The 13,895-nt window shown below is 39.6% G+C and overlaps 2 protein-coding genes across 2 annotated transcripts; one reads left to right on the top strand and one right to left on the bottom strand.

Moving 5' to 3' along the window:
- Positions 1-623: 623 nt before the first annotated feature.
- Positions 624-6,562, bottom strand: ccdc47 (coiled-coil domain containing 47). The gene is made up of 13 exons (XM_041816869.1): positions 6,447-6,562; positions 5,185-5,483; positions 4,939-5,043; positions 4,061-4,235; positions 3,815-3,936; positions 3,666-3,731; positions 3,447-3,548; positions 3,212-3,322; positions 3,010-3,095; positions 2,865-2,923; positions 2,654-2,763; positions 2,370-2,537; positions 624-1,240 (listed from the first exon to the last, which is right to left on the bottom strand). The coding sequence occupies exons 2-13, from the start codon at positions 5,473-5,475 to the stop codon at positions 1,160-1,162; spliced, it is 1,476 nt and encodes a 491-aa protein (XP_041672803.1). The 5' UTR covers positions 5,476-5,483; positions 6,447-6,562; the 3' UTR covers positions 624-1,159.
- A 972-nt stretch (positions 6,563-7,534) lies between these two features.
- On the top strand, positions 7,535-13,095 carry dcaf7 (ddb1 and cul4 associated factor 7). The gene is made up of 7 exons (XM_041816702.1): positions 7,535-7,905; positions 8,239-8,397; positions 9,098-9,209; positions 9,305-9,423; positions 9,524-9,733; positions 9,875-9,992; positions 11,900-13,095. The coding sequence occupies exons 1-7, from the start codon at positions 7,768-7,770 to the stop codon at positions 12,070-12,072; spliced, it is 1,029 nt and encodes a 342-aa protein (XP_041672636.1). The 5' UTR covers positions 7,535-7,767; the 3' UTR covers positions 12,073-13,095.
- Positions 13,096-13,895: the final 800 nt, after the last annotated feature.

The raw sequence follows: 13,895 nt of genomic DNA, 5'->3' as shown, positions 1-13,895 counted from the left end.
TCAACATGCTGCATTTTTGTGGGGTTGGCATATTAATTTAAGTCATTAACAAGTAAGCATAAGACCAAGTTAATCCTTTCAGTAGCATGTTAAGAGACACCACTACATACAAATGTGTTGAATTTAAAATGACAAATAATGTATGATCCATAAACAATAAAGATACGTGCGCCAAAGACACTTTTTCTGAGTGTCATTTGTCCTTTTTGTATCTCAAAAACACCAACCTAGTACAACTATTTCACTGTGCCATTTAAAAATAATGCCATTCATAACTTCTTTAACAAATACTTCTGAGGAGCTGTGAAGCAAATGTTTCACTCCAGGCTAATTCTAGATTTGATCATACCCAGACTCGCATCTGGAAAGACTTGATCATTGTACAGTATCTATTTTAGCGTGGCAACCACACTGATGTAACCAAACCTTGTTCAGACTGCTGACAGCCTCAGGGCTAAATTTAGTAGTAAGCCTTGACCATTCTGGTCTCGGTTGGACCCTCACTCCTTTAAGCCCTGCTACCCAGAGATCTGAGTATCAGTTTATAGCATGTTAACCATTATCATGAATTTTCTTGTGGATAAGAAAATTACCATTAATAACACAAGCAAGAAATTTCATTTTGACAGAATCCAGTGCATTTTATTATGTTTTTCAGATATTCATGAAAACCAGCCAGCAAGAAACCAATCTCATAGCAGGTATAAATAAAAAATTGAGAAAGATTATATTAATGCTTATAAATAACCACTGAAACCATAGCAATGCTTGAATTCCTTTAAAAATGTGGCTCAACACCACCCAACCATTTTGATCCTTTCCAGCAGATTAAGTTTAAAAAAACCTCAAAAAGCTACACAGCTTTCAGACAATTTCAATTCATTTTGAGAAGATATTTGGACAGTTAAAGAAAAAAAAAAAGGCTTGAATTACGGTGACGGATTTGATGAAGAAAGTCCCTTTCACTTGATACAGACAGGTCACACACTCAGTCATTAAGGTTAAGCCAAACGGAGCAGTTGGTGACAGACAGCTAAGCTTAACAGAGGCACAGGATGTCTGTTTGGAGCTGGACTGTGGTGAGAGAAGCCGGAGGAAAACTGTCTAAAATGAGCACAGCTTTCATGTGTGCTTGTGTCACTTTCCCTGTAGTGATCATTCACATGGCTTTCACTTTGATTTGCTTCATCTTCATCTGCTTCTTCTCGATCTTCTTCTGCTCGCGGCGCTGAGCTGCCTCCTGAAATAAAAGATAAGCCATCAATTATCCAAGGCTTTTAGGGGCACAAAACTCCAACCTTTCAGACTTCTAAATAATTTTGTAAAATACACTGACTTAATTTCACACATAATTCTAAAATGGAATACATTTCAAGGGTTTGTGAAATAATACTAAATATATACTTAGCAGCGGATTTAGCAAAGCTTAAAAAAAAAGACTTAAAGCTTCCATGGGAGCTTTGATTGTTTATGATTATATGCCTTTAATCCTTGTTGCAGGGTAGGAGACATACAAGTCAACTAAGTCATTAAAGCATGCCGCCTTTCCTAATTATTCCATCTTAGATTTACTGTGAGCTGCACCTTTCAGATTTTAAATGAAGACAGATGAATTTTTTTGGGTCAGAAAACAACATAACAATATTGAACAATGACAATAGCCTACCTATTTCGATACCAAAGAAACAAAAGCAGAGGTCCAAAGCATCCAATATTTTGCGATTTGTTTTTAGTTTAAATAACTAGAAACATAGGCAAACTTTTGCACTGTCTAGATTACACACACAAACAGTGATGCAATATAGACAATATGTAGGAGTTTTCCTTCATTTTAAGATGGACTCCTTCCTGTCCTACATATCCAGCTTATGAAGCGTGTCTCTTTTTTAGTTGAGGTACTTTTTACTATTCTGTTTCATTAATGACAAATAAGTAACAGATTGCATCACTTAAAAGCACATAGAACCTGGGGCCTTTTGATGGGCCTTTTTCTTCACAGGCAATATTTTCCTAAAGACTTGCCAAGCCTGCTAACAACCACCACCTGACATGCAAGGCATTTTTAGGGACACATAAATATCTATTAAACTGCTAATTATTGTTTCCACATTTAGAAGTCAACATACACGAAGTAACCCAATGAAACAAAGTAGAACTATGAGATAACTGTGATTTTTGGAGAGAGCCTTGTTTCTAGGCGTCATACCCAGCTTTATGGTTATTAGCTCCATCTATGTATTTGCAAAAGGTTCTCTTCAGCATTAAAGATATTACCCTAACTCCAAGACACTGAAAATGTTAATTTCCCTAAATTTTCCTTTTAATTACATCTTTTGCTGCATTTGCATTCAATATTTCTGATTTCGGACCTCCAGACGACGCTGTCTCTCAGGATCCTCCTCATTCATGATCCTCTCCTTCTCAGCTCTCTTCTTCTCCTCACGGCGTGTCTGTGCGGCCTCCTGGCGCTGAGCGTGCGTCTGCTTCAGGAAGTTCTCTTCCACACGGGCGCGGTTTCTGTCTGCTTTCATTTTACCCTGAATGTACAAGGAGTGAGGACAAGGGACTTGTAGCTGTACTTTGAACTTTGATTTAAGGCACAAAATACTATGACAAAGGAAGCTGGCATAGGATTGAGAGTATATCTGCTCACCTCTCTGTTGAGACGGAGCTTCTTGACTTTGTCAATGCTGTAGATCACCATATTCATGAGAGGAAGCAGAGTGTCCATGTCTTTGGGAGAGGTGTTGCCCATGCCAGGCACTAAAAGACACCAAAAACCCTAGTGTAAACTAAACCCATTCTTATTATTTAATTAGAAGTTTTAAACTAAGATGCATTACAATCAGAGACAAGAGTCTCACCATTAAATGTAAACAGCAGCGTCTTCTTGGTCTCAGGCAGCTTTAAAGGCTGACCCTCCCTGAGGAATGACACCAGAACTTTTAGTACCACATACAAAAAAAAAAAAAACAGTCAAGTATAACTATGTAAGGGATTATTTCTTACTCTTGCATAACTTTTGGACCAGAAAATTGGTCCGAGAAATGGATGGACTCGATCTTGTCAGCATGGTTGGTGATATAATGCACCATCTACAAATATACAGATAAGAAACATTTCAGGAATATGTATTAAAAAGAGTGAGATGTTGTTGACAAATTGGACTATTTTTAAAGAAATAATAAAAAGAAGAGTTTAAAGGCTCTACCTTGTTGTCCATCACCCCATCTGTGACCTCGCCCATCTCACTGAGAACAGCCAGGGAGTCTGGGAGCCCATACTTGGCCCCTGACTTAGGCTTGTCTCCGCAGAACTCACTCTGTTGGAAAAGGCAACTATGTATTAATTACAGGATCAAAAATGTGTGCATCTCTCTATGTTTCTAAGAATCAAAACTGGCCAAACCATTTGGCCCATAGCACACAGTTGAGGTAGATATTTACCAAGTCCTGCATCTCCTTCTGAAGCCTGGCCATGGCTTTCTTGGTGCCAACAGCAAACACAAAAGTATCCATGTCTTCATCATTAAGAGTCACTTTGATTTGCTGGATAATCAAAACAAACCAGTGAGATACTGATTGTGAATTTGACCTACTTTATGAAGCATGAAAAGTCTCTGTCTTCTACCTCACAGGCACTAATCTGAGTTAACCTCTACATACCACTTGGTCACAGGCTGGCCTCATCATCCTGGCCAGAACATTAAGGAGGTCCTGCCTCTTCAGAAACTAGAACAGACCACAGAGAACATTACACAACTATGGAAACAACATAGCAACTTAAAAAACATTTAAAGAAAAAATGCTCTTACTTTGAGTTGGATCAGCATTCCTTCACAGCACACACGACCTGAGCACCACAGGTTATAGATGTGCTCATTTTCCTGGTTTAACTTCCCAGTGCTTACTGCTTCTTTACTTGTGCCATCATCACCTAAAAATACAAATAAGTCAATAAAAACAGAAGATTTGCTTCATGCTGGACATCCTTGTGTCATGAATTTGGACATAACAGAGGAAATAAAACACCTAAGCTGTTGTTTAATGGCTGAACTCACCCACTAGTGCAAAGTTGCTCTCCAGAAGTTCTCTGTGCGAGTTGAACCAGGCCTGAGCGAGGCGGCTGTTCTTGTTCTTGCCTATTATGTAATTCATGATGTAAGCTAACAGGCCGGTCACCATCAGGATCTCCATGTAGTAACTCTCCCAGCTGTTCTGCAGATGTGCAGGGACCTGCAGAGAGTGGTCATTGATATGGGTCAATATTGACTGAAAACAAAAACAGATCACTTCATATGACCCTTTTCCCCCTAAGTGATTGTAAGACATTCCTTTAGGCTTTGTTTTTTTTCATTGCATCCAAGTCGCATACCAAGCAGGAGATTGATTTCTTGTTTAAAATTAACCTGTGAGAGCTTTTTGGAGGATAACTTTATAATGTTGACTTTTTTTTGTCATTTTTGTGAGTCGTTTCCCAACATGTGCACCATACAGACAAGTACAATATAATAGTGCCAGGTGATAAAACATATTGGGTCCCTCTTCATTGATCTAGTGCGAATCAAAGTCCATATAGCAATTTTAATTCAGGCAAAAATCACAGGGTGTCAACTTCAAGAGGTGACAATTTCAGTGATGCCATTGTTGAGTTTTCATAGAAGTAGTTAATGTAAATGGCCTGAATCTTAAAGAACCAACTAAATCCTACAGCCAACAGCTACAAAGCAGCATTTCTGCTGCCTCTATTTCCTAGTGGTCTGCACAATTTTGATTACACAGTAAACTCATACACCATCAAATAAACCTTGTAATGCAGACATTTAAGGTAAAATATCTTTAACATGCAGCAGTAACTGCGTGCAGATTCAGAGCCAGGGCAGGTAACAATCAGCAGATGAGAGTATGCAAGAGGATTTGAGTAATAAACCCAGCTTACTGTGTGGATTATGAGGGGGTCCTTCATGGAGTGGCCCGTCTTCTCCATGTCCTTCTCCATCCCCTCAAACTCTTCCTGGTCATACTTGCTGTACATGTCTTGATCCTAGGCAATCAGGAGGCGGAATTAGCTTTTCAACAGAATTTTTCAAATCAAAAATCAAATCATCTTTTTTATATAGCACTTTACACACAACATGGTTTTCAACAGAATTTTTGTAGATGCCTGTAAAATTTTACAATATACCTGTGTCTCAGAGTCATCAAAACCATCCAGGCCATCCTCTAGCTCCACTGTGGCTTCATCTTCATCCTCATCCTCATCTGGCTGTGAGGACTGTGATACACGGGGTGGCGGGGCAGTTTCAGTCTCTGCTGCCTGATCATCATTCATGTCCTCAAACTCAGCAAAGTCATTGTCATCAAAGTCTGCCAGGTCCTCCCCATCATCAAAATCATCATTGTAGCGTCCCCTGGAGACGGGAAAGGCCAGGAGGAGCAGCAGAGCAGGGATCAGGAGGAAATATGTCCCTCGCATGGTCAGACCTGCATCAGTTGCAGAAAGAAGCATGAAGGCAATGGTAAGGGAAACCCCTCTGACTACAGTATGCTGTGTCATTGAGTATTTAATGTCTTTATATGGGACCAGTAGAGTTATCTGAGGTTAAAAATGCAAGAAGGAAGTTTTGATCGCTCATCCTACTGAGGTTCAGCGCTCATCAACACCTGTCGACAGTCTTAACATTTAGCTGGAGACAGAGCTGCAGCTACTACAATCAGAGACTCGTCAGGCTGAAAGTCACCAGTTACCACGGTCCCTTGTTAATCCGGGACACCGGGCCCAGCTAAAACTGTCCCATATTACACTGTCCAGATCAATGTTCTGTTTTTATGCTACTACATAACAACAGGACTAAGAGGTACAAAAAAATACCCCGATGACAGGAGTGAGCTTTAAAACATCGACAGTTCAAACAGGAAGTCGTGTCTAATCGTGTTGGGATCGTTCTAGGTCACAGGCTAATAGTAAAAACATGTCACCCTATTTTCATTGCACAAAGACTAGCTTGACTATATCAAAATAGACAACAGGGAAATATGTTATCTTAAAGTCAAGGATTTGTTCATCTCTTGTTTAACGGCAGTGAAAAGATTCAAGAAGAAAGCTATCACTATAAACTTTGGCCAACGATATGATCTCAGCGACATGCTTACTATCAAGTTAAAATAACAGGTTCTGTGTAGCTGTAGTGGCGCTGAAAAAAACGTGTAGCGAACTAAGGTACATGTAGGATTAAACTAAAAGCCGTAATCAAATCTAAGTGCCAAACCCATCCCCCAGCACTCTCTCACTGTATCATTAGCTACTAGCAAATCTGGTATTAGCATATTAGCATGGCACCTTGTTGTGAGCAACCTAGCCGATCCTTAAACCAAAACCACACTTTTTTCTGTTAATAACAACTTGTGTAATGAGTCGTATCTAAGCGGAGACAATAAACAACTTACCTGAAGGATAAAAGCGGGAAAAACGGTTACACTAGTTGAGCGAAAGTGGCCTGAACCGTCCTTGTAAAGGTGTTACGATTGAAGCTGGTCACCCACTACGCGACAGGGGATTGACCTTTTACAGCTGAAGTATCGCGATACTTCGTGACGTTTAAGACAGCTCTTGAGTTTGTGTATCCATGGAGGGCGATTGGTGTTCATTGGGGATGATTACTGCCAGATTATGGCATATAGTGAATATCTGTTATAGCATTTTCCTTAGTCAAAACCATATTCTCACTTAGACTTCCAATTACAGTCATTCGTGATGACAAATTTACAAGCATTAACTGAAATTTAAGATATAGCTAAAGCCAGAATCGACTTAGTTGCAGTTTTACAAATGAAAAATTAAGGTTTTAAATACTTTACAGATATCTGTGAATCATTTCATTATACCAAATAAACATTTCAGATATCCACAGCATCATGACTTACAGATAAACAAAAACGTATTGTAAATATCTTTGATTGATACATAAAATTGAATGGCATATCAACCATCCACAACAAACAGTTGCTATTATATAAAAACAATTCAATGCTATCGGTTTTTTTTAAATTTCAGTAGTGAAGAGTTTTTACAGACTCTGTTCTTTGGTGTTTTTTAATCATTTCCTGGACCTTCTCTAGTGGTCAACGCGCGTAACTACAATTATTTGGCAAGTTCGATGTAATTGCGTAGCTGTTCCGGTTAAAATGTCACGAATAAAATTCATAATGGACAACAACCATAGGCAGGGAAAAGTTAAAATCGCGCGTGTGCTCATGTGAATAATATTTTTCGCGCAGTAAGGTACACATATCAAACGTTCAGCTGACTTGCAAAAACGGAAGTACCATGCAACACGACCCGGGTAAGACATTTTTTCTGTGACTTTGTGTTATCAAACAGCATGAGAAAAAACTTTAAATATGAAATTTAAAAGAATCAAGAGATCAAAATGTCGATTTGTCATCATTCTCAACGTATAGAATATTAAAAAAAAAAACGAATCCTGCTTTACTTTGAAAGCAAAGATACCGGAAGTTATCAGAAATAACGTAAACTTTGCAGCTCTTTTGGTCGTAACGAGAAATGCTACTCTTTGTTAAGTAAAGTGGTGAGAAATCTCGCTCCAATTAAAGATCAGTTGATTTGAAAGGTCGGTATCGCCTCAGCTGATGACATTGGCTTCTGCGACGTAAGAAACTGGTAACAGTTTGCTTGCAAGACTACTTATTTCGTAGTTAGCTAACACTAGCGTGTTAGCTGCCTAGACAACAGCTGCAGTTCGAAAGGATGTCGCTTCACGGCAAGAGAAAAGAGATCTACAAATACGAGGCGCCATGGACGGTGTATGCGATGAACTGGAGCGTCCGCCCAGACAAACGCTTTCGGCTAGCGCTGGGAAGCTTTGTGGAGGAATACAACAACAAGGTGCGCAGTGTGGTCATAGCCATTCATTGGCTAACATAATGTTAGAGATCGTAACGTTAGCGAGCTCATGCTAATGCTAACTGTCCTGCGCAGTACTGATGCATACGTTAACAGTATTTCTATTATTGTAATTGCACAGTTACAAAACACAAAGTATTGGTTTATTAATTTTCATCCCGTCTGTCTTTGTGCCATGATAGTAATAGTAATAGTAAATAATAGCAATGCTATTTCTGACCCTCGCTGCCCCGTGAACGGTCATGTAGCTCGACTTCTCAAAAGGATATTATAGTTAATAGATTTATTTTCTAAACTGTGTTTGATCTTATCCAGGTCCAGCTGGTGGGTCTGGAAGAAGAAAGCTCAGAGTTTGTCTGCAGAAACACATTTGACCACCCGTATCCCACCACCAAGATCATGTGGATCCCAGACACCAAGGGGGTGTACCCCGACCTGCTGGCCACCAGCGGTGACTACCTGCGCATCTGGAGGGTGAGCCATCCGATTAAAACTCTTTTTATATTTTCATTTATACGATCCAAATGTTTAAAAAGTCACAATCTCTTATGCTAGTACTGATTGCGGCCATAACCTGATGTAACTTGTCACTCTTATCTTTTTTTATCCAAAAATGTTTAAAAGTACATATGTGAGTCACATCTTTGCACGTGTTTCCATTTTATTTCACCACATTTGATTGTGGACCATATACACTCTCCTGTATGGTGGTTCATGAGGGCTAAATTACCAGTAGCAGCTGAAATTGAGTTAAAAAAGAGCAGCACATCTCAAATGGGGTTAGGGTTAGGGTACTAACAAATACAAAAGAGACAAAAGAAAACAAACTGCTGCTAAAGCCCTTAACTGGGTTACCAGTGAAGGTGAAGCACATCTGCATGTTTCTCTGAGCTTCTGGTCAGGCCTGGATCATTTCCATTCTAGTCTGGTTTTGCAGCATTTGCAAATGTTCTCTGAAAATGTGTTTTTCATACAGAATCATTTAAGCATCTGCAGCACATTTGATGGTAGGAAAATTTTGCCCCTTTGCAGCCTGTTTTATTTACAGTGTATTATGTTATTTGTTTCGACCCATTGCACTGTGTGGCTGTGGATCATATTTTGATTTGCTGCACATTTTCCTGATTTGGTGATTTTGGCTGTAGCTGATCATTGCTTCATGTTTATCATGCAGGTCAGTGACACAGAAACACGCCTTGAATGTTTGCTGAACAACAACAAGAACTCCGACTTCTGTGCTCCCCTTACCTCCTTTGATTGGAACGAAGTTGACCCCAACCTGCTTGGTAAGAGTTAAAGTCAACATGTACTTGTGCTGGGGGTGTTAACTGATCTCTAGTGTCTTTCATGCAAACATGTATGTTTTTATTTTTTTCTGTAGGCACTTCCAGCATTGACACCACCTGCACCATCTGGGGGCTGGAGACTGGCCAGGTTTTAGGACGGGTCAACCTGGTGTCAGGACATGTGAAGACCCAGCTGATTGCTCATGACAAAGAGGTCTGTGTGTGTGTGCATGGCTTTAAAATGTTGGTGTATCTGTGTGTTAAGGGCCTGAGAGAATATTTAGATCAATGCTTTCTTGTGTGTGTCTACGCAGGTGTATGACATTGCCTTCAGCCGTGCAGGAGGTGGAAGAGATATGTTTGCCTCTGTGGGAGCAGATGGATCTGTCCGAATGTTTGACCTCCGGCACCTGGAGCACAGCACCATCATTTATGAAGACCCACAGCACCACCCGCTGCTCCGCCTCTGCTGGAACAAACAGGACCCCAACTACTTAGCTACAATGGCCATGGACGGCATGGAGGTAAGTTGTGATTTTTAGGCAAGTAGACTTTACTCTTTTTAAACTATTTCCATTAAAAGGAAAACCATGTAAAATCCAATTTTCTAGACACATTTTTTTTTATTGCATTTTTATGATGACACCATTCTCTCCATGTCATAGGTGGTAATTCTGGATGTACGCGTGCCTTGTACTCCGGTGGCTCGGCTGAACAACCATCGTGCTTGTGTCAATGGCATCGCCTGGGCTCCTCACTCCTCCTGTCACATCTGCACTGCAGGTAAAGACATTTAGAGAATGTTGGATATTTATCTAACAGAGCAGAAACCCTTTAGGCATGCCATATAGTGTGACAGTTTGTGTTCTTCTTCTTAATCATGAACCACTTACTGCTGCTCTGAGTAGAACTCTTTTTCCTGCAAAGACAGAAATCATCAAGTGCCTTAAACCTGATGCTTGCTTCTGCACCATAGGGCCAAGTAGCCCTGAACCTCACATAGAGGCCTGTGCGTGTAGCTGACGCTACAGAGTAGCCCATTGATTTTTAAAAATTCCCCTGTTGAGAGGGGTCTGGCTCGAGACCACAGATCTCAGAAGCCCCTTCTTGCAGACCACCACTGTGAGACATTGCAGAAATACACACTAAAACTTAAAGATAAATTCAGATAAAACTTTCAGTTAGGGTTAGGGTTAGGATGCCAGAAGTTAGAAGTCATAAACGTAACCTGTAAAATCTAACTGCAACAATGAATAAGGCAGGATAAACAGGCTGCTACAGAAAAAACTTGCCTTCCATGAAAACAGGTAGCTATTCTGGCTTTTCTGGTAAAACATATTTTCTGTTTTAGATTTTTTTTTTTTTAATTACAACTTTATTATTAAACAATTTGTCAATCAATCATGAAGAATTCACAAAAAAACACAGACTAATCAACATTAAATAAATAAAACAATAACTGGTCAGAGGTCTAATCTATGATTTAATCATGTATAGCCCTGTTTTAGAGATAGTTATGACTAGTGGCTCACTTTAGCATCATTAGCTTTAACTAAAGCTAACTTAGCTACACTAGCTATGTAGCTAACAATACTACTGATACTACTACCAGTAGCAAATTTAGCATAAGCAAACATATCTAACGTGGCTTTAGCTAACGTTGCTTTCATAGCCAATGTAGCCTCATTAGCTTCAGCCTTGGCCAAGCTAGCTGCACTAGAGTGTGTTAGCTACATGTTTCCATGAGTTTTTCCTGAAGCAGTCTTTTTATTCTGCTTTATTTATTGTTTTGTAGTTAGATTTTCCAGGTACGGTTTTTGACTTTTAACTTTTTGCATCCTAACCCTACCCCGAACTGGAAGTTTAATCTGAATTTATTTTAAAGTTTTAGCGTGTATTTCTGTCCTGACAGAGGCGGTGTCTCACAGTAGTGGTCCGCAAGAGGGGTGTCTGAGAGAGCTGCTGTCTGCAGCCAGACAATCTTGGCCTAACATGATACTTTCCATTTTCTTCAGTGTCTCCTCTCTTTTCTCCTTTTGATGATAGCAGTGTAATCAACTGCTGCTCAGTATCTTCAGCTCCAGCTTCAACATGATACAGTCTGTTTCAGTTGCCATGGTTTAAGTGTGCAGTAACAATGTAGGACACTACATGGAAGCGATGGCATAGTTTCAACACAGAAGCATAAACCAGCTTTATAAAACCAGTACCAACATAGTACCTCTACCAACATATTTAAATACCTACCATACCAAATTAAAAGAAAAATTTCAGTACTTCATTTCAGTACCTCCCCACTCCAATATATTATGTAAAAAAATTACACCTATTTCCTTTACTTAAATATTCTATTGGAATTTTATTCTAAACTGTTTACATAAAGAAACAGTTTTGGTTTAGCTGCTGTCTTTTAACACACTTTTTTTTTCTCAAAAGTATCCATTCAGGCACCATTTAGGCATCGGCACCTTTTAAAAAGTATTGATTTAGCACCGATATTGGAAAAACCCAGAACAGTACCCAACCCTACCTAACATTGAACAAAATAAGCTTATAGCAGACAGCGCCATCTGCTTGTTAAAGCTAAAAAATTGAATATTAATGTCATTTCTATTTTAGTTATTCATATTTGCAAAGACTTTCAATTATATGTGAGATCTCACATTCCTATTTATGTCTTCTCTCCTCAGCTGACGACCACCAGGCTCTGATCTGGGACATCCAGCAGATGCCTCGGGCGATCGAGGATCCCATCCTGGCCTACACCGCCGAAGGGGAGATCAACAACGTGCAGTGGGCCTCCACGCAGCCTGACTGGATCGCCATCTGCTACAACAACTGCCTGGAGATCCTACGTGTCTAAAACCCATGAACACTTCACGAAAAAGAGACGGAGCGTTGTTTCAGATCTGGACTTATTTTCTTCAGTCCTCATCCTTAGAGGAAAGTTGAGGTCACAAGTGAACTTCCTGAACGTGTTTGGAGTGCGACACCACCTGCTCCACAATAACTTGGTTTACATCTCTTCATCTCTTCCCTCCATTGTTCTTTATTAAACGTGTTAGAGCTCTTATTTATTTTTGCTCACATGGTAGTGTTTGTCCGCATCTGCACCGCAGCTGTAAGAAGCATAGAGCAGTTATCTATTCAAATCTGATTTTTATACTCAGTGGTGTGATTTCAGCCAGCTGTGAGATTATCATGAAGGGTTTTGATGTTGTGTGATTCTTCTGTTTTAATTGGTAAAGGCTGATACAAATGACTGTATGTGGCAGAAGATGACCTCTCTTAATATTATGTAGTTTGTAGTCTTGTTTACCCCTGTGGTAATATAAATCTCCATCAGAATGGTTTGTGTCCAGTTTGATCGTATGGAGGTTCAAACGAGTGACCTGTGCATTTATTTTGATTGTAAAATAAGCTGAGAGGGATTCATTTAGTCGCTACAGTGTTTGTCATCATACTGTGTTTTTAGTTCGCCTGATGATGCAGTGAGGCAGCCCTGTACAGCAACTTTCACCAACCTACCAGAGCAATGTCTTCAGCGGTTTTAGCTCAAACTTACTCTTCTTCTTCTTCTTCATTTGTAGAAAACTGTGCTCAGAAAGCTCTTTGTGTTAGAGTGAGTTGTGAAATGGGAGTAGAATGAAACAACTTTCTGACTGTGTCTGCGCCTTTTTTTTCTTTGTTTTCAATTATTAAAGGGTCATGTCCTTGTAGCATGCCATTACAAGGCACACTGTACATACATATAAATATATCAACCTCAGATGTTGGTAAGCCAAGTGTTCATGTTGTAGCTTTTTCATAAAGTTTATTATTGAATTTGCTCAAATAAATTGTATTCCTCCATGTCTTAGGAACAAACTGGTCAGTGCAGTGTTGTGATTTTGTTTTTGAGATTATGACTGCAGGTTAAAGTGACTCAAATCTGATTTTTTTTTTTGCTTTTGTGCAACTCAGATTAGAATTTTCATTGTAGTCTGAACAGCACAAGTCAGCTGAAATCTGAGGACTTGCTCTAATTCTCCATCCATCCATCCATTTTCTATACCCCTTATTCCATTCCGGGTCAGGGGGTGGGCTGGAGCTTATCCCAGCTGTCATTGGGCAAGAGGTGGGGTACACCCTGGACTGGTCGCTAGTCAATTGCAGGGCTTGCTCTAATTCTGATTCCTGTCAAATCTTGTGCAAAGTGACCCCAGTGTGATCAAATATCAGATCTGAAAAGTATAGTGAACATGCCTGTGTGAATATAGTCTCTGACAGTCCTTGTGAATAGAGAAAACTAATGTTATACTAAACCACAAAAAGCTGCCAAACACTGGAACTCTTCATAAATTATGTCTATAACGAGCTATAAATACAGTTTTTGGTACCCTTTTTTCTGCCTGAGTGGAAAATTGTCAGACAAAAGGCTGTCTATTTCACCTAACCTTGTACTTCTTTTCATAATGAACCCACTGAACCCAGTTTTCAATCTACATCCACAAAACTTCTGACTCCTCTGGTAAAACCAGTCACATCAAAACAGTTTTATCTAACTTCAGAGACAACAGAATTTGTTCTGTTTTCATATTGTACACACTACTAAGCAGGCATTACTCACTGCATTTGAGACATTTTACCATTACATGGCAGATATATCCTAATTTTGAATTCAATAGCAGCAACACATCTAAAAAA

This window comes from Cheilinus undulatus, linkage group 21 (genome assembly GCF_018320785.1).
Source record: "Cheilinus undulatus linkage group 21, ASM1832078v1, whole genome shotgun sequence".
NCBI classification, from domain to species: domain Eukaryota; kingdom Metazoa; phylum Chordata; class Actinopteri; order Labriformes; family Labridae; genus Cheilinus; species Cheilinus undulatus.
The sequence above is the reverse complement of the archived record's forward strand: the minus strand, read 5'-3'. Positions and strand labels throughout refer to the sequence as shown.

Coding starts and splice junctions, on each gene's coding strand:
- ccdc47 (XM_041816869.1), bottom strand. CDS start 5,475: ATGCGAGGGACATATTTCCTCCTGATCCCTGCTCTGCTGCTCCTCCTG. Junction 3,732..3,814: donor GAATGCTGATCCAACTCAAA/GTAAGAGCATTT, acceptor GGTCTGTTCTAG/TTTCTGAAGAGGCAGGACCT. Junction 3,096..3,211: donor ATGGGGTGATGGACAACAAG/GTAGAGCCTTTA, acceptor GTATATTTGTAG/ATGGTGCATTATATCACCAA.
- dcaf7 (XM_041816702.1), top strand. CDS start 7,768: ATGTCGCTTCACGGCAAGAGAAAAGAGATCTACAAATACGAGGCGCCA. Junction 9,424..9,523: donor TGATTGCTCATGACAAAGAG/GTCTGTGTGTGT, acceptor GTGTCTACGCAG/GTGTATGACATTGCCTTCAG. Junction 9,993..11,899: donor CTGTCACATCTGCACTGCAG/GTAAAGACATTT, acceptor TTCTCTCCTCAG/CTGACGACCACCAGGCTCTG.